The sequence below is a fragment of the Phoca vitulina genome, unplaced genomic scaffold (genome assembly GCF_004348235.1).
Source record: "Phoca vitulina isolate PV1807 unplaced genomic scaffold, GSC_HSeal_1.0 scaffold120, whole genome shotgun sequence".
In the NCBI taxonomy this organism is placed as follows: domain Eukaryota; kingdom Metazoa; phylum Chordata; class Mammalia; order Carnivora; family Phocidae; genus Phoca; species Phoca vitulina.
Genome location: NW_022589823.1, coordinates 982207 through 1008979, shown reverse-complemented (window position 1 = coordinate 1008979; position 26773 = coordinate 982207). Strand labels below are relative to the sequence as shown.

The 26773-nt window shown below is 46.0% G+C and overlaps 1 protein-coding gene across 1 annotated transcript in view; it reads left to right on the top strand.

Moving 5' to 3' along the window:
• Nucleotides 1-26773, top strand: part of LOC116628454 (aryl hydrocarbon receptor-like) — a 38771-nt gene that overhangs the window by 8323 nt on the left and 3675 nt on the right. The window contains exons 2-9 of the mRNA XM_032398792.1: nt 2139-2326; nt 7391-7512; nt 15808-15897; nt 20461-20569; nt 23960-24102; nt 24721-24923; nt 25760-25869; nt 26018-26159. Coding sequence (XP_032254683.1) covers nt 2139-2326; nt 7391-7512; nt 15808-15897; nt 20461-20569; nt 23960-24102; nt 24721-24923; nt 25760-25869; nt 26018-26159 — 1107 coding nt within the window. The remainder of the gene's footprint in view (nt 1-2138; nt 2327-7390; nt 7513-15807; nt 15898-20460; nt 20570-23959; nt 24103-24720; nt 24924-25759; nt 25870-26017; nt 26160-26773) is intronic.

Here is a 26773-nt window from a genome sequence, read left to right as displayed (position 1 = left end):
AAGAAGTTGGTTGAAAAAAGAATGAAAAAAGAGAGAATGTGATCAGGTGGGAGACTAGGACAACATCATACACTAGATTTAGGGTATATTTTGGTCTGTTAGAAGAAACTGTATCCCAAAATTTTAAAGACAGAAAAACTTATATATATACAAAAAATAAGGTTAACTACAATGAAGAGATAGAATATGACTGTAAAAATGAAAAATTAAAAAAGATTTTTAAAAAGGAATTGATAAGATGTTGGTTGAAAAAGGAAAGAAGAAAAATTCAACTAAAAAAATAGAAAAAGAAAAAATAAAATTAAAAAAATTAACTTTGAAGGACTAAAGCATCATTTTAAAAAAAGCCATGAATTCTATGTGCTGTATTCCCCTAGCGCTGGGGTTTTGACGTTCTCATTGATCAGTACACTGGGTCTTGGCTGGATGTTCTTGCTGATCTTCTGGGGAAGGGGCCTGTTGCTGTGATTCTCAAATGTCTTTGCCGGAGGTGGAATTGCACCGCCCTTGCCAGGGGCCAGGCTAAGTAATCTACTGGGGTTTGCTCAGTAGCTTTTGTTCCCTGAAAGCTTTCCATACAGTTTTGGAGGATGAGAGTGAAAATGGAGGTCTCCCAATCTCTGGTCCCGGAGGAGCCGAGAACTTGGGCCCCACTCCTCAGTGAGCCCCCAGAGAAAAGCAGTCAGTACTCTCGTCTCCCCGGTCTCCGGCCGCACTCTGTGCTCACCCGGCCTGTGACTGAGCATTTCTATCTCTGGCACATGACCCCGTTTGGAGTCTCCAATCCCAGCAGATTCTTGGGGTGTGCTCCCGCGCCGCCTCTCCCAGGAGAGGAAGGGGAGTCTCCCTGGATCTGCCGCTTGTTGGGTCCCTGCTAGAAGAGCAGTGGCCCAACTGTGCCACAGATCACAGTTTATGGCAACCCCGAGCTGAGAGCCCACTCCTCGGCTCTGTCTTTGCAGCCAGCTTCCGCGCTCTGATACCTGGGAGCTCTGCCGCACTCAGGCACCCCCGGTCTTTCTGTGACCCTGAGGGCCCTGAGACCACACTGTCCCAATGAGGGTTCCACCCCCTGCTTAACCACTGGAGCGACATCCCTTAGTGGAGCAGACTTCTAAAAGTTCCAATTTTGTGCTCCACTGCTCTATCACTTGCCGGTAGCGGCTGACGGAGGCTCCCTGCCCCCGCAGTCTATCTTCCTGTATATCGCCTCGGATTCACTTCTCTGCAAGTCTTACCTTCCAGAAAGTGGTCGCTTTTCTGTTCAGAGAGTTGCTGCTATTCTTTTCCTTGATCTCCTGTTGAGTTTGTAGGTGTTCTGAATGGTTTCATAACCATCTAGCTGAATTCCTGGGACCAGAGGAAATTTAGGTCTCCTACTCTTCCATCTTGCTCTTTCTCCTTTGCCCTCATTTTTGAAGAATCTTTTCTCTGGATATGGAATTCTGGGTTAACAGCTTCCTTCTTTTGATACATTAAAGATGTCATGCCATCGTGCTTTGGCTTGCATTTTTTCTGATGAGAAGTCGGCATTCATTCTCTTTATTCCCCTGTATGAAATAGGTCTTTTCTCTCTGACTCTCTCCATCCCTGGTTTTTAGCAATGTAATTATGATGTACCTTGGTCTGGGGTGTCTGTGGGTGTGCATGTGCAGAGAAAGAAAGAGAGCATATATATAGATGTATGTTAATGTATGTTTGTGTGTGTGTAGGCTCAATTCTTAATGAACTAGAATTTCCTAAATGGAGTTTCAGCCTTTTCGGTGTTAATTGTGGTATGGAGATTTCCTAATTTAAAAAGTATGTATGGATGCAAATATGTCAGGCTACCAGAGAGTGGGGAGGGGATAGCCAGCCCCCAGGCCTTGGTGCTTTGAGGACAACCAGGTCTAACATGTGCACAGTATGAAGTGGCCTCGTCCCTACCCAGGGCCCACTGGCCAGGAGGGTAATGAGGGCAGAACCCCAATGCGGCTTCATGGATGGGCAGAACGTGAAACTGTACAACAAGGGTTTCTCCCTCCAAACACCAGGAAATGGGGCCAAATAGTGTCTGGCATGGCATTGGGGCCCCACAGGAGATAAAAATGAAAGTGAAGAGGAAGGTAGAGAATAATTGCTTCTCTCTCTCCATCAAGTCCTAAACCACAGCCTCCAGAGGGAGCCAAGTCCAACCCTTCTAAACGGCACCGGGACCGCCTGAATCAAGAGCTGAGCAAACTGACCAACTTGCTGCCCTTCCCCGAGGATGTGCGGGCCCACCTTGACAAGCTCTCCATCCTCAGGCTGATTGTGGGCTATCTAAAGGTGAAGAGCTACTTCGCAGGTAAGTGGCAGCTGTGGTTCCAAAACAAGCTATGAGAGGTGGCTGTGCACACATGCACTTGGAGTTTACCTGCTGTCCAGGCAAAAGCTGCATCACAGTATTTGGGTCTTGGGCAGAGGAGGAAGGCACTATGCTCAGCACAGGTGCAATAGGGGAACCAGAACACAGGTGCATCGGTTCATGCCCAACATGATGTACAAACCCTGGGCTCTGCACCATCTCTCAGGCTCTCCATGGAAGGAGATGGGCACAGGTCCCAGCCTGCCTATGTTGCACATCAGGCTCACAGAATAGCATGTGCAGAAGTCCCTAGCTGATGGCCTGACTTCTTTCCTTCCGTTGCTTTGTCATTTCTTGTGATAAACCAAGTGTCCCTCCACCTTGTAGAGCTTTGGCTCAGAACAAAGACATTTCTAAACTAAGACACGAACTGGGATATTTCTTATCATCTTCTGGAGCCCTATTCTTCTAAACTTCTTTACCATGTAAAAGGCACAGTCTACTCTTCCGTGTCCTTCCTGCTAATAATTCACCGTGTCATTGCTGAAAGATGGTCCTAACCCATTCCTGCAAGTGGAACTTGTACTCAGTAACTTGGGCGATGCACCTGAGCACAAGTGAGCTTGTGGCCTCCTGTTTCCCTTGGAGGAGGAGGATGTAACCCCCCATAACTGATAAGCTGCAGTGCAGCAAGACAGACAGAGGAAGACTCTGGGCCTGAACAACATGTTACAAATTGTAATAGCAGCTCAAAAAAGAAACTCAAAAATCAAATGGGTCCAGTCAACCTTGAAAATACCCTGGGAATTATGAAATTGCCCAAAACGCAGCGATAACTGCAAAGAAGCCGCAGCTGTGTAATCAGGTACAACAGTGCTGTGGCCTGTCCATGCGGTGGTCAAGCACGTCTGAGGTGGTGGCCAGGAGCTGGATCAGAGGGTTGGGGAGGACTGCTGAATGGGTACAGGGTTTTCTTTTGGGGGTATTGACAATATTTTGGTTTTTTGTTGTTGTTGTTTTTTTATTCATCACTCAATCAATATTTATTAAACTCCTATAAGGTAAGAGACACTAGGTTAGGTGCTGAATTACAGCAAAAATTAAATTGTAGAACATCCCCGGAGTCAAGAAACTACAATCTCTATTAACTCCCACAACAACCCTGCAAAGTTGGCGTGGATCTACTTATTTTGCTGGTAAGGAAATTAGTGGTGGAGTTTCTTTTTTTTTTTTTTTTTATTATGTTATGTTAGTCACCATACAATACATCATTAGTTTTTGATGTGGTGACAGTATTTTGGACCTAGAGAGAGGTGGCGGTTGCACCACATTGTGAATGTGCTCAATGCCACTGAACTGCTCAGTTTAAAATGGTTCATTTTAAGCTACATGAATCCCACAGGGGCTGGAATCCTTCGGGGGAAGGGAGGCAGGGGCTCTTTGCAGCCCTCTCAGCACTCAAAGGCCCTGAATGGCTCCTCTGCTTGCCTCTGCCATCTGTCTCCAGGTGGCCTGCCCAGGGCTGGGCCAGGGCCTTTTCTCCTCCAGAGGTCCCTGGTGCGGGCCAATAAGCACAGGGGCCTGTCCTCACCCACTCAGCTGTGCTGCAGGCCACTGACAGTGGTGGAGACCTCAGAGCCTCTGCCCTAGGTCTGATTTCTCCCCAGGGTGGCCCAAAGGAAAGAGGCACACGTGTGCTTTTGTATGTTGTGAACTGCTTTCACATGGAAACACCTTGATCCTCAGCCAGTCCAAGCCCTGGTTTGTTCAGAGCTGTGGATCTGAGTCCTGTCTCTCCCGTTATTTCTGTACACTCCTCCTCTGGGTCTCTCCTCTGAATGGATAGATGACTTCCAACGCTGTTTCTTGTATAGACAGGAGTAGGGAGAGTCTGGGTGACAGGCACAGCCACCTCAAGAGCCAGCCTGGGGAAAACGGTCCCCACTCCTGCTGGACCCTCAAGAAGACAGAAGGCTGGGCCACAGCATCCACACTGAAGGCTTTGTTCAAGACACGCTGCTGTCCATAGGATCCTAGCCTCCCCAAACCACAGAATCCACTGGGCTGCTACCCCAAGGGCCCAGCTTCCTCCTGACATGGCTTGAGATTGTGGCTAGGGCCTTCCTTCCCCACTGTGGATGGACTTTAAAGCCTGCTTTTGAGGCTCGGTTGGGTCTTCCTCCCCTGCCCCCAACTCTGGAGCTCTCATGGCCCTGCCCTCCCATTTTTGTCCTCTGCCTGATCTCCACCACTCCTCATGTCCCCTGCCCTGCTCTCCTCCCCGTCTGAGCTAACCCTTGGCCCCCTCATGACACCCTCTGCAGCTCTGGCCATCTAGCTCCGAAATGTGTGACTCTGTGACCCTCTTTATTTTCCTTCCAAGGTGCCTGAAAGAGCAGGTGCCAGTTTGTCTTTATCATTTAGTGTCCAGTAAATGGAGGAGAGAGACCAAACCCTGAGGGCTTGGCACCTATTTAACTCCCATCTGCCTTTCAGGGGCTGCACCAGGCAAGGCAGGGAGTCCAGCAGTCAGACAACAAGGCAAAGGGCTGCATGGGTGGGCACAACCCCTTGCCCCAAGGCCAGCAGCTGATGGCCATCCTGGGTTACGTTCTGTCCTCTGTATTGGTCAGGGGTCAGGTGGGCTCCATGCAGGCACATTGGGTGGCAGGCGCCCAGTGTGGTGAGACACAGTCAGGCAGCTGCCTCTACTCCTAGGAGCCCACGGCACCCACCCCAAGTGGACTGAGGGGGAGAGAGTTGCCTGCACACAGAGCCAGGCAGGCCATCCCCAGGGGAGAGGGCAGATGAAGACCAGCTTCCACCCTTTCTCTAGAAATCTCCATGTTCTGAACAAGGACATATTTTTTTAAATGACTGGCTAAAGTTAAAATTAAAGATTTAAGTAGAAAGCCACACCTTTCTTTGGAAAATGCTTCTTAACCTCAGCTAGAGGTTAAGAGCCAACAAGACCCATAATGGTTTTTTTAAGCTCAAGGCAATGAGATGAACCTGTCCAGTCTGTCCCTGTAACTCTTACCACATGTCTTAGTCAGGGACAAGTCTGCAGCCCTTTCATGGAGTGACCGCCTGTCCAAACCCAGTAGGGACATGTCCCATAGAGTTCACCTGCCCCAACACTGAGGGCACTTGCTCTTCCAGAGAATGTTCACCAGGCAGGAGGCCAGGTGGTCACCAAGGCCTGGACCTCAGTGTTCTGCAGTTAGAAAGGCACTAGTCTCACCAGGGAGCTGCAGTGATGCCAAGAGAGGCTCTATAGAGACCAGGGGGCTGCAGAGGAGCCATCTGCTCTGATGGGGTGGGGGTGAGATTTTCCTCCACCCACTAACCACACACCCCCATTACACTGCCCATTGTCACTCCTCCTACCAACACCTTCCCCAAAGTATCTGGGAGCTGGACATGCGGACAGAGGCTCCTGGGAGAAGGGTGTGTGTGAACAAAGCCTCCTGCATGTTCCTGTTGCACCCCCTTCCCAGTGCAAGGGGAGCTCCACCACCTGGACCTTTGCCTCTTCTGAGCTACTGTTATGAAATCACTGAACCAAAAGAGGTGTAGTTGACCTAAAAGTCTAAAGTTGGCCCAAATGGGCTTTGAATCAATATGTTTAACTCTGGGCATATTCTCCAGCACATTCTGATTTTGTTTCTTCTGACTATGTTATATCAATCCCAACCCTTCTTGGCTACCTTCATGCCATTTCCCTATGCATCCACTGGAAGGTTGGTAAACGGGGTAGATATGTCCAACTGCTTCTGGGGAGCATTTCTCTGCCCCCGCCCACTTCCACAGTCAACAGGACAGGTGCCATGTTTCAAAAGTTTCATAACTAAACTGTTAGCCCATATTCATCCACTGTATGCTCCTCAAATCTGGCTACCCTGTTTCCCTTTCTTTTCTTTCTTTCTCTGTGACTCAACATTATATAATTTTCATATTATGTAATTTATTCTCAAAAAGAAAGAACTGCTGTCTATTGATCATCCTCTGTGAGCCAGGCTTTTTGCTCTTCTGAGTCTGTGAGGCATTGTCATTTATCCCCCCATGCAGATAGCAAAGTGAGGCTCAGAGAAGTGAAGGGTTCCAAAGGGGGCATGGCAGTGAGAGAGAGACAGGGATGAGCCTGCTCTCACGGCACTGGGCAGAGCCTCTTTTGCCATGTGAAATGAGGTAGTTTGAAGCCACAAACTTGAGCTAGAGGAGACTGGGTGGCCTATCACTTGGGTCTTAGACAGGATGGGGCCCACTGCAGAGTAAGCAGATGAGAGATTCTGCTGGAGACATGGGGGAAAAGCACATTGCCACATGTCCCAAAGAGACCACTGGCTGAATGAGAACCCACTGCTCACAATCCTCTGGGAACTTGGGGGATGTCCTGGCTGGGGCTGCTCTACCTGGTGGACAAGCACATTAGCCCTCAACATGCAGGGAGGTGCAGACCTGAGAAGATGTGGAGCATCTCTGTGGGTGGTGCAGAACTAGAGGTATGTGGGCATTCTGGATCCCTGCTAGCCTGGGTCTGGCCCAAATGCCTTGCTCTGCAGAGAAGAATGTCTTGTTTCCAGGATAACTCAGTGTGGGGCTGCTCTTGGGTTGAATTCCTTCCTCACACAAGCCCCCTTCCCATACCTTTATCCTCCACAGACAACCAGCCACATCTCCAGAACCATCTGACCCAGGGCCACTGTGGTGGTCCTGGGCCAGAGCACAGAGGTAGGATTGCCCTGGTTTCCACAGGGTTCTGCAATAACAGGAAAGGGTGTTTGTTTTGGGCTTACTAAGAAGTAAAATGACTCCCAGACCTCTATGTACAAATGATTCTCCTCTGATTTCAAGCAGACTTGGCTTCTCACAGCTACTCTGTCATTGATGTTAGCTTGAACAAGCATGAGCAGCTCCAGTAGCCCCTGGGTTTCTTTCCAGGAATTGGGACCAGATCACTTAATGGGAAATTTTGTGGCTGTAAAATGGTTTCCTTAAACAAGAGCTATGCCAAAGAGGATCGTTAAACATTTGTTTTCAATAACGCTTTCTCCTCCTCAGCCACCCTAAGGGACAGCATTGAAGACTGCCCAGCTGACCCACCCATGAATCCAGGAGGAAGTGAGCATACCTCTCCACAGGTCAATCTACAACTGTTTCCTGAAGGGGACTTGCTTCTTCAGGTACTGTATGATATCTTCCATCTCTATTCCCTGTCAGTGGTTATGATTATAACAGAATCAGACCTCAGAGTTTTCCAGAAAACATTTTGTTTCAACTCTTGTTGAATTTATCTTTAATTATCATGTCAAGTTTCTGGTTGAGTAGAGTATTCTATATCTATTTTCCCCATTTTTTTTTGACAATTCTGTAACCATACTGCCATGTGGGTGAGAGTCACACATGGGAAGAGTCAGAAACCTTGAATGTCAGTCCCTGATGGCCACCTGCTAGTCAAGTAGCAGCCACCTCTCCCCACAAGGGTGATGTTGATTTCCCCTAGCTGCCTCAGGGTTGTGAGACTCAAGGAGAGGGATGTATATGCAAATCATACTATAAGCCATCAAACCCAAGAAATGAAACAAATGTACAAAGGAAAAATATATTTTGTGTATATGGAAATATTAGCAATATTAGCATACCATATTTCATTGTTACTACTTTTGAACATTTAAAAACTTTCTTTCTCTGGAATTCTCTATTTAAATATAATATATTGCTGGTACCTTAGCAAGGAATCCAGGTTCTGGGTGACACAACTATGGCAGATCTTCCTCTCACAAACCAGAAGTACAAAACTTCCACAGACAGTCCAGGAAGAACATGCATAACCACTGGGTGATTGGCCATAGAAGCAGGTGGATCTCTTCTTCAGGAAAGAGGGGATGGCATGAAAGATTGCTGCATCTTTTATTTGTATAGTAAGGGTTCATTTACCTGTTGAGATAAATCATTAGACTTTTCTCAGAGTAACTTAAAGGTAGTCTGTTGTCTCCTCCCCCCACCCTCAAGCTGAAAGAACTACATTTTTAATGCTTCAGATCTTTTTTTAAACTTCAAAAGAGACCCGCTACAAATATTAGCATATGTTAAATCTGGATACATGACTGTTAGTTAGTTTGATCTCTTTACTTTTTAGTGAGTTTGAACTGTTATGTACTTTTATCCTTAAGATAGAAATCTTAACACAAAGCATCTCTTATAATGAAATTCCTAAAGAATAATTTCAAATGTTTGTTTAGCTAAAAATGATCAAAATTCTGAATTATTCAGGGTTCTCCAGAGAAATAGACCCAATAGGTTGTGTGTGTGTGTGTGTGTGTGTGTGTGTGTGTGTGTGGAGAGAGAGAGAGAAAGAGAGAGAGAGAGAGATTTTAAGGAATTGGCTCATGTGATTGTGGGCCGTGACAAATATGAAACCTGTAGGGCAGGCTGGAAGCCTGTATACTCAGGAAAGAATTGATGTTGCAGTCTTGAGTCCAAAGACTGAACGCAAAATTATTTCTCCCTGGGGGAACCTCAGCGTTTTTTCTCTCTTAAGTCCTTCAACTGATTGGATATAACCCACCCATGTTATGGAAAGTAATCTGCTTTACACTCAAAGTCCACTGATTTAGATGTTATTCACATTTAAAAATAAATGGCTTTGGGGTGCCTGGGTGGCTCAGTTGATGAAGCCTCCAACTCGGTTTCAGCTCATCATGATCTCGTGGTCATGAGATCAAGCCCCACTTCAAGCTCCATGCTGAGTGTAGAGTCTGCTTCAGATTCTCTCTCCCTCTCTCCCTCTCTGCTCCTCCCCCTGCTCGCTCGTGCTCTCTCTATCTCTAAAATAAATTTTAAAAAATTGTTTTTAAAAAATATTTAAAAATAAATGCCTTCAGAGAAACATCTAGACTAGTATTTGAACCAATCTCTGGGCACCACAGCCTAGCCAAATTGACACATAAAGCTAACTGTCACAACTTTATGTTTAGTTGCATTTTAAATGGATATCTGTAAAAATTAATTTTAGTTGCTAAGGAAAAAATAAACTTCTTTCAATTGATAAAGAACTGTTAACCTTAAAAATAAAGCTGTCAGTTATTTTACCAACAAAAGCAAGTCTATTTGGGAATAGCAGAGAATTACAATTTGAGACAAGCACGCTAGGGCAAAACCATAGGTGAGTCCAGAGAACAAACAATAACAATGCTCTCTTATAGAGGAAAGGGGGAGTTGGGAGGGCTCTTATCAACAAAAAGTCCATCGGAGTAAACTGGGAGCTGGCAGTGTAATGGCTTCTCATTGGTTGAGCTGTGACTGTCTCATTGGCTGGGCTGTGAAAACCTCTCATTGGCTGGGCTATTGCTAGGGGGATGAGAAGAGCCATTCTTTTTCCTGGGGAATAGTAAAGTACCTAAAGTGGTATAGACTTGTCTCTTCCTGTTGGGGTCCTGATGATGAGTAGCAGGGTGTGAGAGTTCCGACCTCTGCCCCCCCCACTCCATTTTATTTTTTTTTAAGGGTATACTAATTACTTTATTTTTTATTTTTTAAATTTTATTATGTTATGTTATTCACCATACATCATTAGTTTTTAATGTGGTGATCCACGATCCATTGTTTTCGTATAACATCCAGTGCTCCATGCAGTTCGTGCCCTCCTTAATACCCATCACTGGGCTAACCAATCCCCCATCCCCTCTCCCCTCTAAAACCCTGTTTGTTTCTCAGAGTCCATAGTCTCTCATGGTTCATCTCTCCCTCCGATTCCCCCCCTTCATTTTTCCCTTCTTTCTCCTAATGTCCTCCATTCTATTCCTTATATTCTACAAATAAGTGAAACCATATGATAATTGACTTTCTCTGCTTGACTTATTTCACTTAGCATAATCTCCTCCAGTCCCATTCATGTTGATGCAAAAGTTGGGTATTCATCCTTTCTGATGGCTGAGTAATATTCCATTGTATATATGGACCACATCTTCTTTATCCATTCATCTGTTGAAGGGCATCTCGGCTCCTTCCACAGTTTGGCTATTGCGGACATTGCTGCTGTGAACCCTGGGGTGCATATGGCCCTTCTTTTCACCACATCTGTGTCTTTGGGGTAAATACCCAGGAGTGCAATTGCTGGGTCATAGGGTAGCTCTATTTTTAATTTTTTGAGGAACCTCCACACTGTTTTCCCAAGTGGCTGTACCAACATGCATTCCTACCAAAAGTGTAAGAGGGTTCCCCTTTCTCCACGACCTCTCCAACATTTGTTGTTTCTTTCCCTGTCCATTTTTGCCATTCTAACTGGTGTAAGGTGGTATCTCAATGTGGTTTTGATTTGAATTTCCCTGATGGCTAATGATGATGAACATTTTTTCATGTGTCTGTTAGCCATTTGTATGTCTTTTTCAGAGAAGTGTCTTTTCATGTCTTCTGCCCATTTTTTGACTTATTTGTTTTTTGGGTGTTGAGTTTGAGAAGTTCTTTACAGATCTTGGATACTAGCCCTTTATCTGTAGTGTCATTTGCAAATATCTTCTCCCATTCTGTGGGTTGCCTCTTTGTTTTGTTGACTGTTTCCTTTGCTGTGCAGAAGCTTTTTATCTTGATGAAGTCCCAAAAGTTCATTTTTGTTTTTGTTTCACTAGCTTTTGGGGATGTATCTTGAAAGAAGTTGCTGTGGCCGATGTCAAAGAGGTTACTGCCTATGTTCTCCTCTAGGAGTTTGATGGATTCCTGTCTCACATTGAGGTCTTTCATCCACTTTGAGTTTTATCTTTGTCAATGGTGTTAGAGAATGGTCGAGTTTCATTCTTCTACATGTGGCTGTCCAATTTGCCCAGCACCATTTATTGAAGAGACTGTCTTTTTTCCATTGCATGTTTTTTCCTGCTTTGTCGAAGATTCGGGATCGGAAGAATAAACATTGTTAAAATGTCTTTGCTACCCAGAGCAATCTGTACCTTCAATGCCATCCTGATCAAAATTCCAATGACATTTTTCAAAGTGCTGGAACAAACAATTCTAAAATTTGTATGGAACCAGAAAAGACCCCAAATAGCCAAAGTAATGTTGAAAAAGAAAAACAAAGCGGGGAGCATCACAATTCCAGATTTACAGCCATATTACAAAGCTGTAATCATCAAGACAGTATGGTACTGGCACAAAAACAGACACATAGATCAATGGAACAGAATAGAGAACCCAGAAATGGACCCACAACTGTATGGTCAACTAATCTTCAACAAAGCAGGAAAGAATATCCAACAGGAAAAAGGTAGTCTCTTCAACAAATGGTGTTGGAAAAACTGGACATCCACATGCAGAAGAATGAAACTAGACCACTTTCTAACACCATACACAAAAATAAATTCAAAATGGATGAAAGACCTAAATGTGAGACAGGAAACCATCAAAATCCTAGAGGAGAAAACAGGCAGCAAGCTCTTTGACATCAACCAACTTCTTACTAGATATGTCTCCTGAGGCAACAGAAACAAAAGCAAAAATAAACTATTGGGATTTCATCAAAATAAAAAGCTTCTGCACAGCAAAGGAAACAATCAACAAAACTAAAAGGCAACCTTCAGAATGGGAGAAGATATTTCCAAATGACATATCTGATGAAGGGTTAGTATACAAAATCCATAAAGAACTTATCAAACTCAACACCCAAAAGATAAATAATCCAGTTAAAAAATGGGCAGAAGATATGAGTAGACATTTTATCTATAAGAAGACATCCAGATGGCCAACAGACACATGAAAAGATGCTCAATATCACTCATCATCAGGGAAATGCAAATCAAAACCACAATGAGATACCACCTCACACCTGTCAGAATGGCTAAAATCAACAACACAAAAAATAACAGGTGTTGGCAAGGATTCAGAGAAAGGGAAGACCTCATGCCCTGTTGGTGGGAATGCAAACTGGTGCAGCCACTGTGGATATCAATATGGAGCTTCCTCAAAAAGTTAAAAATAGAGCTACCCTATGGCCCAGCAACTGCACTACTAGGTATTTACCTAAAGAATACAAAAATACTAATTCAAAGGGATACATGCACCCTGATGTTTATAGCAGCATTATTTACAATAGCCAAACTATGGAGACAGCCCAAATGTCCATCTGATGGATGGCCAGAGAAGATGTGGTATATACACAATGGAATATTACTCAGCCATAAAAAAGAATGAAATCTTGCTATTCGCAATGACATGGGTAGAGCTAGAGAGTATTATGCTAAGTGAAATAAGTCAGTCAGAGGGGCTCTCCTACCCCCTCTGGGCTGGGGAGCTATGACGAGTCACAGGCTTCCTCTGGCTCGACTCACCACTTCTTAGTAATCGCTTCACAATAATCACTTCTTAGATTTTACCCAGGAAGAGAGACTGAAAATCTTTCATTATCCCTTTTTTTTTTTGCCTGTGTTTTCTCCAGTTTTATTAAGATTAATTGACAATTGCAATTGCATATATTTAAGGCATACAACTTGATGTTTCTTTTTTAAAATTTTTTCCATTTATTTATTTATTTAAATTTATTAATTAACATATAGTGTATTATTAGTTTCAAAGGTAGAGTTCAGTGATTCATCAGTCTTATGTAACACCCAGTGCTCATTACATCCCGTGCTCTCTTTAATGCCCATCACTCAGTTACCCCCCAAGGTTGCCCCTCCAGCAACCTTGGTTGTTTCTTATGATTAAAAGTCTCTTACGGTTTGTCTCCCTCTCTGATTTCATCTTGTTTTATATGTATATATTGTTAAATAATATAAAACAAGCTAATTAACATATTTATCACTTAAAATAGTTATCTTCTTTTTAGTAATGAGAACATTTAAGATAACCCTCTTAGCAAATTTCAAGTATACAATATAGCACTTTAACTACAGTCACAGTTTTATACATTAGATCCCCAGAAATTACTCCTTTTATATAAATGAAACTTTGTACCCCTTGATCAACAGTTCCCCATGCCTTGGCAACCACCATTCTGCTCTCTGCTTCTATGAGTTTGACTATTTTAGAATTTACATATAAATGAGATCATATAGCATTTGTCTTTTTCTGCATCTGGCTTATTTCACTTTGCTCTCATTTTCCGCCACAGGAGGGTTTATGGGACCTTGCTGATGTCACTCCTGAAGTCTCATTTGTACTCTCAGTAACCTTAATCTCTTCGATCATATTTGTTATAACATTTCCTAAAGATATAATTGATAAATAACATTGTGCAAAGGTATATATAAGGTGTAAAACATGTTGTTTGATACATTTATATATTGCAACATGATACCACTATAGCATTGGCTTAACAGCTCCATGTCCCATAATTACTATTTCTTTTCTGCGCTAACATTTAAGGTCTAGTGTCTTAGCAACTTTGAAGTATGTAACACAATATTAACTATAATCACAATGCAGTGCATAATCCCCAGAACTTTTTCATCTTCTAGATGCAAATTTGTACCCTTTAACATCTTACCAATTCTGCCACCTTCTAGCTCCATCATTAAACTTTGTTTCTCTGAATTCAGCTTTTTCAGATTCCAAATATAGGTCATTTCTTCTAGGTTTTTCAGTTTTTTGGAACACAGATGTTTGCAGTAGTCTCTTATGATACTACATATTTATTTGTTATCAATTTTAATGTCTTTCATTTATGAGTTTATTTGGGTCTTTTTTAAAAGATTTTATTTATTTTGGTTTTTTTTTTGTTTTGGGGCTTTTTTCCCTCCATTTTTATTTTTTTTCTTATGTTCAATTAGCCAACATATAGTACATCATTAGTTTTCGATGTGGTGTTCAATGATTCATTAGTTGCATATAACACCCAGTGCTCATCACCACATGTGCCCTCCTTAATGCCCATCACCTGGCTACCCCATCTGCCCACCCACCTCCCGTCTGTAACCCTCAGTTTGGTTCCCAGAGTCCAAAGTCTCTCATGGTTTGTCTCCCTCTCTGATTTCTTCCCATTCAGTTTTCCCTCCCTTCCCCTGTGGTCCTCTGTGCTATTCCTTATATTCCACATACGAGTGAAATCATATGATAATTGTCTTTCTCTGCTTAACTTATTTCACTTAGCATAATCCCCTTCAGTTCCATCCATGTCGATGCAAATGGTGGGTATTCATCCTTTCTGATGGCTGAGTAATATTCCATTGTATATACGAACCACATCTTTCATTTTCTCTATTATACTTATCCTAGGAGACTGAATATACAAGGAGACAACGGCCAGACCATATATAAAAATAGGACTCTGACTCACAGCCTGCAGCAGCCTTTCCAGGAATCCAAACCCTTGTTTACAATAAACATTTATCCCAAAAGTCAGCCTGTTTTAAGTCAGAGTTATAGAAAATCAGACTACTATCTCTAGTAACATTCAGGAATCAGGACAATGACTTCTGTAACAATCAACCCAGAATGGCCAGGACGTGATGAATAACTGACAGCTTCCCTAATTTTTCTCCCTGCTTCCAACTTATAACCAAAGAGAGAAAGCCAGATATGCTCCCTTAACCAGTCATGTAGGAGACCCTGCCTCTAGTTAGCCACCTCCAGGCTCACCATGCCAACAGCTTCCAGGCAGGTCACACCCGAAGCCATCCCTCTTCTCCACTATGAAGCGTTCCCTCCTCCTCTGTCTGCCTTTGAGTCTCTGCTAAAACTCAAGTGACCACAGCTGACTCCCTTGCTCTAGCAAGCTTTGAATACATAGCCTCTGCTTTTCTCATTTGTTTGGTGTTCATTTATTTCCACAATCCTGAACGCAAGCATGAGGTTTCTGGAGCAGAGTAGATTAACTATTATTTACTTACAAGCAAACAATAACCACGTGGTTCCCCTGAAAGCTTAAAATTAAAATGTATCTCAATCATGACCAAAACCATGTCCTTAGATTGGATGCCTCCTCAGGATCCCCAGGGGAAATGGTTAAAAAGTTATACTCAGAGTTTCTAATAGGGTGGATCCCAGAAGGGTGGGAGGATAAATGAGCACTTTTTTTTTAGCCACCTGCCCAGGTGAGACCAACATGCAGCCTCAGCCAATGGAGAACATGGAGCTGCTTTTTCATCTCCTACAGATGAGAAGCCTTGAATGGATTTTTTTTAACCAAAGGGTGAGACCCACAACAGAGATGCAGAGGGAAAAACAGAATATGTGCGTGTGTATTTGTTTAATTATTCAGTTTGCAGTGTTCTCAATAGATTGAAGCTGGAATTGGCTCTACTTTGCCGCCTCAGACACACATATACACACACACTTGTCTTCTCTCCAGGAGCTGGTATGAGTGAGAGATATTTGTAACAGGATATCCCAGGCCCTGCTTTAGAAGAGACAATTCAGGATATGAGTGGCACTGCTCACCAAAAGGAAACTCACAGAAACCCCTCACAGACCTGGATCCTGGCCCTTAGGAGCTCCACAAGACTGAGGAATAAGGAATAAACCCAAACTAACTCTTCTCTGCCTCTCCCCAGGCTCTCAACGGCTTCCTCATGGCTGTTACAGAGGATGGCTATGTTTTCTACGTCTCTCCCACAGTCCAGGACTACCTGGGATTTCATCAAGTGAGTGGTTTTACTTTTCATTTGAAGAGTTTGGGTGAATCTAGTTGGGAGAGGAGGGAGACAGGGCCATGTGATGCTTGTCTCCATGGGACTATAATGGAATTTCAAAGACCTGGGTCTCCATCTCAGTCTCCCACATGCACATCGTAAGTCTTCAACTGAGCCTTCCCAGAGTACTGACTTCCTCATCTGGTGGAGGGCATGGTAGCCTAGATCCTCTGAGGAGCAGATGCCAAGGCAGGATGAGATGAGCAAGAGATTCCTCAGGAGAAAATCCTGGGAGGACCTGGGAGGGAACAGGGGTTGGGGGCAGCAGGTCTGACCCTTGGGAAGGAGACAGAAAGAATGGGGGTGGGTGGAAGTGTCTTCAACTGCAGTACAGGGTCAATGGGGCATCTTCAATCCAAAGTCACCCAGCAGAATGGGGCATCCTCAATTCAAAGTCACCTGGTAGAATGGGGCATCCTCAATCCAAAGTCACCTGGCAGAAAAGCCCCTCTGCTCCCAGGAATAGGCCTGCCTTGGTGTCCCTGCCATGCTCAGTCACTGGCTGGGAGCAATCTGTAGGAAGAGTGGCCCCAGCACAAACAAGTGTGCATCCAAGAGGGGCAACCTCACATGCACCTCAGTCAGAAACCTGAGAGGCACATACTGACTTCTTGTGCTGCACCAATCTACTCCTCCACAGGAGGAATTCCCATGAGCCTCTCTCCCTGGGGGGACCTCAAAAGAGAGAGGTGAGTGGGACAAACTGCAGCTGGTCTCAGGGTAGCACCTGGCCCTCCTCTGCTCTCCATTCTGAATTCTGCTCACCCTCAGCCATCACCTCAGCACATCTCTGAGTCCAGGGACCCAGCACCATCATGGTCCTCACGTCAGGGTGAAGGCCCATTGGGGCCAGATAATACATGAAGTGCCAGCTCTAGTCTGGTTCACAGCAAACTTACCAAGTCCAGGACCCACCCAGTGGTCATTTGTCCATTTCCTGAGCATGTAATTGGAATCAATCTAGTTGACAACTGGAGTAACCCCCAGACTAGGTTCTTGGCCCATAAAGTGAGAGATATCACAGTAGAAAAGTCCAAGAGGAAACCCTTGAAACTACCCCCTCCAACACCAGTCAAGATAGTAAATCACAGGCAATATCATATCCCAGGGAGGTCGTGGATAGTGCTGTTGGGTAGAAGGCATGGTCAATATCTTGAGTATCTTGAGTAAATACCTTGCCATGGTATTGTAGGGCCCTTCTACCTAGGGACCATGCCACCTCTTCAGTCAGTGGATTTCAGATCTGAAATTTGTCTCAGGTCCAGAAACTGAGCAAAGGATTGTCATTTTTCATCAGGATAACAGCCCTCAGCCTCCTGACTTTGCACTGTTGCCTTTAATTATAGATGTTAAGCAGTATCATTGTTGGCTGCCCATCTCTTTTGCCCCTTGAGATGCCATGCTCTATTAACCAACTCCACAACACCCTATGGTCCAAGCCCCCTTGATTATTTCTTCTGCCTTGCTAGCCATCACTGTAATTGAAGCCATCTGGCCTCTCCTACCTCAGGGCTCCATCATCCCAATGGACATTCATGAGCCCAGCTCTTCTGAGCCCAGCCCAGTGTCTTCCTCTCCTTCCATCAGCCCTGACCTGCAATAGGACAGTCACCTACCACCAAATTTCTTAGTGGTGTTGATGTCTCTCCAATATTGCACTCCTCATGGCCTTGGTGTATAGTTTGTCCCTGTGCCCTCCCATGGTATGCAATCTCTGCTGGGTCTTCTTGACTAATGAATTGCATTCATTCCAATACACCCATTTCCCTCAGCCTTTTTCTTCCTTCTTCTGCCATCTGCCAGAACAACTCAGGTATTAGCACCTCACTGACCACTGGCTTCTCCCAGCATCTAAATCTAAGAGCCACCCCAGCAGTTGATTTGTCCCATTTCCTGAGGTTCCTGCCAGGGTGTAAAGTTATGTGTCCTGAAAGTTCTGATCTGACCCTAGGGAAGGAGAATTAGCCAACCGTACGGCTCTGAGGAAATTGGACAAGGCCAAAGGGGAGACCTCAAGGCCAAGTTGCCCATCAGAGAAGTCCCGTCTCCCAGGAACAGGCCTGCCTTAGAGTTGCTGCCCCAGTGGATTTCAGTGGGCAGCAGCTGGGACACCTCTGAGTTATACTCCCTGCAGCTGGAGACCTGAGGGGCATTTTCATGGCCTGCTGCTGAGGGAAGACAGCCCATGCTCCACACAACTGCTGTGCAGACTGAAAACAGCAGTGCTTGTGCAAGTGCATTGCGCACCATGTAGTGGAAGGGGCTCATACAAAGCCATGGCAACAGAAGGTTTTCTGAAATCAGGGCAATAGGAAGACTCAGAATCCCCCATCTCCACCTGTCACACGTTCCCATGCCAACCCTGCACCTGTGCAGTGCAGCTCATACCCAACACCAGCTCTGGACTTTATCCCTCACTTGTGATGAGAACATACTTGCTGAGTTTTACAGTCTTTTCCCCTTTGTTTTGTTTAAATATTTTATTTATTTATTTATTTGGGAGAAAGAGACAGAGACAGAGATAGCGAGAGAGAGCACGAGCGGGGAGGGGAGGAAGAAGCACTTCCCACTGAGCAGGGAGCCCGATGCGGGGCTCGAACCCAGGACCCCGAGATCATGACCTGAGCTGAAGGCAGACACTCAACCTACTGAGCCACCCAGGCGCCCCTTCACCTTTCCTTTAGGAAAAAAAAAGTCAGTACCATTATGCTATATCTGGTTTTTAGATGAGAATCTGAGGAGTTTTATTTGTCAAAGGCAGACCAGAGGCCTGGGCACTCGTCATACCTGCACTGTCAGCATCGAGCTACCTGCTTCCTTGCCATTGCTGAGGACAAACGTGATGTAGGGGAGGGTTCAGAGACAGGAACCCCTATAAAGAGGAGCTTCCAAAAGAAATAAAAAATAAACTTGGCTAAAGCCCTTCATCTCAGAGAAATGCTGTGGGTTTTTCTGTGCGGCATGGTTAGGAGAGGAGGTGCTGACCGGCTGCGATGCCTTTCCCCTTCAAAACCTCCAGGGGCAGTGAGCAGAGCTGCAGACAGAATGACAGCAACACGGGTGAACAGGAGAGAGGTCAAGGTCACAGCCTGGGGCCTCTGCCTGTGTGCACAGCTCTCCCATACCACTACTGCGTGCGGCTGTTTTTATAGAGCGACCAGGTGGAGGCAGGGAGCACCAGCATACTGGGTGCTGAGCTCCGCTAGAGCCCTGTTGCTTTCCTCCACGGGGTCTGTTCTTTGTTGCCCTGGTGGTCCCCCGGAAGCCTGCCTCCCTTGGCCTCAGCCCCCATGCTGCCATCCCTGTGATTTCTCCTCAGGTCTTCATGCCACTGGCCCTTCACCTCCTTCCAGCCTGGAGGCCCACTCAACATCTTTGTCCTTTCATAGATTAGACCAGACCCTTATAAATATTTAGCACCTGCCATGTACTGAGATGGAGATGCTCCTGAAAAGTTCATTTTCCCTGAATTTTGTGCAGAAAATGGTTATATACAACAGGTTCCTAAAAATCATGTTGTGTGTGGGTTGGGGGATGCAGGGGAAGAGTGGGGAAGAATATAACTTATTTGGAGTAGAATTTAGGCCATCGGAACTTTTCAATGCTGACAGAAAACTTTCATCTGCACTTAATTCCTCTCAGAAGATCAAGAAGAATCCCAAACTTTACCCAAATAAAACATAACTTAATAAATGGTTAACTACAGGCAAGGGTAGAGAGACTCATTACACTTTTTAAATTAAACCTGTTTGATTTACAAGGAACACACTAAGATTTCTCAAGGCAAACTGATCCAAAACTATTTAACATTCTCTTTATGTGTAAAATATTTGCAAAATCTGTATGAGGACAGGATACCTTAATTATTGTTCATGTTCAAGTCACTACATTGCCAAACCCCTTTCTTTTGAGTTTACATTAGCATTTATATTCACTCATCTCCTTCAACAAATGACAGAACAAACTTGGATCTCCCTGGAAATGAGATCTTTGCTCTAATTCAGTCTAATTGTGTCATCCAGAATAGCTGATGACTGACTTCCCGGGAAACTCGACATTCTCCTTCCACAAACTTTCAGCCAACTCTCCAGGGCTATTTCAGTGGCTTCCTATGTGTCTCCCCACCTCGGACATCTCCCTGATGATGATTTGTGACTTGTCTGCTAGGCAGTCTCTCTTTTTTTCCCTTGGCCCCAAGAACTGCCACCCTTTTCAAGACACAATACAGGCATGGCCTCCAACACCATGGGAGTGCCCATCTCATGGGTATTTTCTGGGTCTGGGGGCAGCAGCAGCCTGAGAAGTTGGCTGTGCAAAACCAGAAGAGGGAAACAGGAACAGTATGCACCAGCCAGCCTCCAGGATGGGGAGGGACAAGAACAGGTGAGTCCAGGATGCCTAGAAGGATCAGAGGTGCTAGAGATGACTCAGGGACATTTGAGGTGAACGGGTCACTTGCCTCAGAGAGGCAAGAAGCATCCCCAGGAGGGTGATGTTGTCACTTGGTCTTTGCAGTCAGATGTCATCTATCAGAGTGTGTTCGAGCTGATCCACAAGGAGGACAGAGCCATGTTCCAGAGCCAGTTTCTCTGGCCTGCAGATGCAGCACCTGTCAGCAGAGAGGGTGAGCAGGACATCCACCGTAAGTCACCAAGGCTTGTGGGGGGGAAAGGGCTAAATGCAGAATCAACCCTGTACATGTGTTTCAACCCTTATAGTCCATGAGGAAGAAATCAGACCAGGAAGCCAGGCTTTCTCAGCTCCAATGTATATTTCGTTAAGCACTGATGGAGCACTCACTAAGTCCCAGGTGTATGAGGGGAAGAGAAGAGGAAGGGCTGCATCGGGAAATCGGGTAGTGTGTGTTGGCACAGGACTCTGCATCTTTCAGAACCATCTCATATCTGTGACCTCATGTGATCCTCCTAGGAACTGGAAAATACACATAAGGCATGAGCATCTGTTGATTTTACTACCAGTAGGATACAGGGAGGGATTTTTGCCGATCTTGTTCACTGCTGTATTCCCAGTGCCTAGAACAGTACCTGAGACAAAGTAAACATATAAATGTTCAGATAAGGAGAGTGATGTTTGCCCAGATGGATCCAACTGGTGAGTGATAAGACTCACGCTGGAGGAAATACCCTGCCTGCCCAGGTAAGAGCATCCCCTAACGGCAGACAGGTGCATCCCCTGAGCGATGATCGAGCTGGTAGGGGCTCATATTTGTGTATCTGGTGAGTATACAAGATATGAGGCCATTATGGCCATAGCGTGTTACTCTGCCAACTGGTGGGATACCATAGGCAAAAGGCAATATTGTCATTTACAAGTAAATGTTATTTTGTAAGTCCAGATACAGGACCCCTTTCCAAGTATTTAGAGTACATTTAATGCACCCACACAGGCTGCAAAGAAAGGCTCTTCCCTGTTTTGTTGTGAAGGATGGGTAGAAAAAAATAAAATACTCAAAAAACAGAGGCTTCAATTAGAAAAAAATGAATCCATATGCCAATGTTTGCACACTAATAATGACATGCTTTTGTGATGGATAACTTAAAATACTAAGCACGAATAAACTTACAAGACTGACTATAAGATATGGTTGTGTAACTTCATAAGACGCAGCTTTATTCAGTTCAGCTTTGGCTGCTGTGATTTTAGTCCGTCTCTTTCTGAAGCCTGCTCCCACTCCAGACATTCTGCCTAAGACTCTGTCTTGACCTGCCGTAAGTCCAGCAGGGTAGTTACTTATCCCAAAATAGGTCTTCACTTTTTTTCTTTCCCATAAGATTATCAGCTCACTGAAGGGAGGAACCCTGTCCTCAGCATTGAGCTTTGCACCTCTGTGCCTCCACCCCTGTCCCTGTTGACCAGCTAGGATCAAAAGAGAAAGGAAAAGAAATTTGAGGTATTGTATGGTGACTAATATAATAAAATTAAAAAAAAAAAAAAAGAAATTTGAAGTTCAGACTTTCATACAGCTCCTGATACTGCCAAGTTTGAATTATGTCCTTAACAATGGATACTCTGGAATTTTGCATATAATTTCATACTTTTAAATACCTTTTACACTGTTATACCCCTGCAATAGCAGAAACCATACAGCAGTGTACCTACATGTTTATAAATATATGCATGACAGTTCTTCAGAATAAAAGTAAAACTTTAATGCCATGCTATAAAAATGCCAGAAAAATGTCTGAAGACCACCCAACTAAACCAAATTCAAGTGTGTTTTATACATGTGTGTATATGGTCTAACATTTATTGAGGGTATATCATGTGCCAGGCACTGTGCTAGGGGTTTTATTAAATGAGATTACAAAAGTAGTAAAACTTATCAGATCATAAGCCTTCCTTTGTTCCTCCCTCTAGCCTGCTTTTTTATTCTTCTGCAGCACTTAAGTCTAGACCAATCAATTTTCATGTGACACAGGGAAAACCATCCGTGTAACTATAATCTGACTTGTCAGGTTGAAAATTACAGCAAAAGAGAACAAATTTGGTTTTTGCATCTTTGACTTTCTAATGAAGCTTCATTGGTACTTCTGTTTTTAACCCAAGAGTTTGGGATTTTTCTCATTATCCTTTGCAAAGACTTCCCTACAAACCTCTAGGACAGGAAAGAGAGCAAACTGAACCAGCACTCCAGAACAGGTGAAAGCAGCATTGTTTTTCATGGATAAATGGGGCAGGAGAGTGCAGGGGGAAGAAACAGCATGAATGCAAAGCCCCCGAAGCAGAAGTGCACTTAGCATAGATAAGGAATGGCCAGGAGGCCACTGAGAAGGGCACAGGGAAGGGGAAACTGGCCAGCGCCTGGGCAGGAAAGGGTGCGGGAAGGAATCAGTCTTTAAGGGAGGAAGTCACTGAAGAGTTCTAAACACAAAATGGACGTGATCTGACCTATATTTTAAAGTCACTCTGGGGGCGCCTGGGTGGCTCAGTTATTGGGCATCTGCCTTCGGTTCAGGTCATGATCCCAGGGTCCTGGAATCAAGCCCCGCATTGGGCTCCCTGCTCCGCGGGAAGCCTGCTTCTCCCTCTGCCTGCCGCTCCCCTTGCTTGTGTTCCCTCTCTCACTGTGTCTCTCTGCCAAATAAAATAAAAATAAAACCTTTAATAAATAAATAAATAAAGTAAGTCACTCTGGCTACTGAGTGGAGGACAGACCATAGGAGCAAGGGTGGAAGCAGGGACACCAGTTAGAAGGCTATGGCAAATTTAAAGCAAGGGGGAAAAAATGATGAGAGTAACAGCCAATTTCTATAGAGGTTACAATGTGCCAGGCACTATTCCAACTGCTTTACATATATAAATATATTTCTCCTAACAACCTTATTAAGTCAGATCAGATAACTGGGGAACTGGGGCCCATGGAGATGTTACATAACTTGTCCAGGGTCCATGCTCTTCTCAACTAGATGTTCCACCCAGCTGATAATGAGAGACTGGCCAGCACAGCAGAGTGAAGTGATGAGAAGTAGTTGGCTCCGACAGTAGAACCAGTAGGGTTCCTGGATATATATGTTATGTACAGCATCTCATTTTTTTTTTTTAAAGATTTTATTTATTTATTTGAGAGAGAGAGAGAATGAGAGACAGAGAGCATGAGAGGGAGGAGGGTCAGAGGGAGAAGCAGACTCCCTGCCGAGCAGGGAGCCTGATGTGGGACTCGATCCCGGGACTCCAGGATCATGACCTGAGCCGAAGGCAGTCGCTTAACCAACTGAGCCACCCAGGCACCCACAGCATCTCATTTTTAATTTGATTCTCATGACACTCTAAGGCATGGAGGCAGGCAGGACTGCTAGCATCATCTCATAAATGAGAAAGCCAGCTGGAGTGGTGGATCAAGGTCATCCTACTGGGCAAGGCTAAGGTTCACTGGGCCACAGGGCTTGTGACCCCACATTCTCTCCACCCACCAGCTTCTTTGGGAACTATAGATATTTCAGTTCTGTGATGATGAGTGTTCTGGTAGAGCTTCCTCATTTATCTGTCTTCCCAGCTCTGCCAGGAGAGAAGTTTCTCTCACTTAGTGGCTCCTCCACAGACAGCCTGCAGCATCAGCCCTTGGATGACCCTTCCTATCTGGAAAGAAGTTTTGTTTGTCGCTTCCGCTGCCTGCTGGACAATTCTTCTGGGTTTCTGGTAATCACACTGTCCTTATAGGCTCAGGAACTTCCTATACCAGTGCTCTGCCCAGATGGGACACTGCCCAAGGGTTGAGCCAGGCTTCCTCACCATCCCAGGATGGTGAATCTGGCCTTCAGCTCACTGCCGTTTCAGAATACCAAGTTCTCTTTTGAACCTTCCTCTGCCTGGTTAAGATATGGGATTTGTTTACTTGGGATTTAGTTACACCTGTTACCTATAGTACATCCTAAGTGGAGATCCCTGGTGAACTCAGGATGTTAACATCCACCTTCTTCACCGTCCCCCAAATCAGCTAAAAGTGCCTACCAATTCCTGGAATTGTATACCCTCTCACAGCTCAATTAACTCCGCAGCTCTTTGAAAAAGGCTGTGTGGGTCAGGGACCGAAGGGAGGGCTGGGAAGCCATGAAAAATGATCAGGGCCTAATGGGCAGAGCAGAATGAGGAAGCTCCAAACCTGCACACACCTATACTGAGTCCTACCTGTTCAACTACAAGGAGGGTACGGGACCCTCTGAGTTCCCTAAGAGGAAAGTCATATCGACTATTTTAGCTACTTAACATCCTCTTCTCTTTTCTCTTCTCATTATGTTTGGGGTCTGCTTTTTCTAGGAGTTGAATTTCCATGGCCATCTGAAGTTCCTCCCTGGACAGAACAATAGGTCAGAAGATGGTATCCTCATGTCTCCTCAACGCACCCTGTTTGCCATTGCAGCACCTCGCCAGCCACTCACCATCCTGGAGCTCCAAGATGAAACATTTCTTTTCCAAACAAAACACAAATTGGATTTCACACCTATAGCCTGTGATTCCAGGTACATCCCTCTGACCAGAAATCATGACTCCTAGGGAACCAAGGGTGCTCCCAGAGTAATTATGGTCCAAATCCTGAGTCTAGAACCACAGGCAAGGCAAGAACAGTTGGCCAATCCTGTCCAAACAGGTTCTGTAATGAGAGTTAGTAGAAAAGGTGCCCCTTATAAGGGCAATGTAGGAGTGTGGGGTTTAGGGTATGATGCAGAAAGCAAATCCCAAGTAATACTTGTCTCCCTCTCAGAAACTTCCAGGAACAAATCATAGTGAAGCCCCAAGAAGTCCCACTATGAAAAATCTAACTAACTAGGTTTGACCCAACTGTTCCCAAATCTTATTTGACCATTGAACCTTTCTTGGGGGAATCAGTTAACACGCTACAATGCCAACGCCCCTTAGAACACATTCTGGAAAGCACTGGCTTAAGAACAAGTGCTTCCATGCACTGTTAGTACTGGAACTTACAAGTTCTGTTTCCTCCTCAAAGATGCTGGGGAGTCACAGAGCCCTCCGACGAAGGCGGTGGAATCTGTCCTCCACAAAGTTAACGTGGGTACTGACCCCCGTTCCACAGCACAGGTTTACAGCAGGATCTGGGAACAGGTGGGCGGCAGAAGTGTCTGACAGGGCGCACACTCCGGTCAGGGCCGACGCCTCTTCAGGGTCTGCGCCAGCCCCGCGGCTAGGAGGGGCGCCCCCTCCGGACCTGGGCCGCCCAGAGAAGACCGCTCCCGGCGCCTGGGCGCCAAGCTGAACGGCCTGCGAAGGCTCCCTGTGAGGCGCTGGGACGGGCGGGCGGCAGGGCTGTAAGCCGCGGGGTGCCGTGTCTCGTCCGCAGAGGCAAGCTGGTCCTGGGCTACACCGACAGCGAGCTCTGCAGGAGGGGCTCCGGCTACCAGTTCATCCACGCGGCCGACATGATGCACTGCGCCGAGAACCACGTGCGGCGTGAGTTCGGGAGGCGCTGTCGGGGCCCCGCCTGCCCCACGGCCGCCTCCCGCCTCCTCCCGCAGCGCCCGCTGCAGAGGGCTGGGGGGGGGGGGTCCGAGGCTCCGACGCGCGCGCAGTCTCTCTCTCTCTCTGTCTCTGTCGGCAGTGATGAGGACGGGCGAGAGCGGCCTCACGGTGTTCCGGCTGCTCACCAAGCAGGCCGGCTGGCTGTGGGTGCAGTCCAACGCCCGCCTGCTGTTCCGCGGCGGCCAGCCCGACTGCATCGTCGCCCGACAGCGGGCCCTGACGTAAGTAGGGCCCCGGCGGGAAGTGAGGGCCCTGTCGTAAATGAGGGCCCGACGTCCGCGGGGCCCGACGACGGCAGAGCGAACTGACAGAAATGAGGTTCTTGCGCCCCCTCCCCCCGGTGAGGACCATGTCGTAAAAGCGAGGTCCCGACGTACGTGTGATCCTGAAACAAGACGGAAATAAAAGCCCCTAAGTGAGGCCCCAACACAAATGCGGGCCGGAAGGGAAGGCCCGAAGGGAGGGTCCCACGCAAATGAGGGCCTGAAGGGAGGGCCCGAAGGGAGGGTCCCACTCAAATGTGGGCCGGAAGGGAGGGCCCGAAGGGCGGGTCCCACGCAAATGCGGGCCGGAAGGGCGGGCCCGAAGGGAGGGTCCCACTCAAATGTGGGCCGGAAGGGAGGGCCCAAAGGGCGGGTCCCACACAAATGCGGGCCAGTAGGAAGGGCACGAAGGGAGGGTCCCACACAAATGTGGGCCCGAAGGGAGGGTCCCACGCAAACGAGGGCCCGAAGGGCGGGTCCCACGCAAATGAGGGCCTGAAGGGAGGGTCCCACGCAAACGAGGGCCGGAAGGGCGGGCCCGAAGGAAGGGTCCCACGCAAATGAGGGCCGGA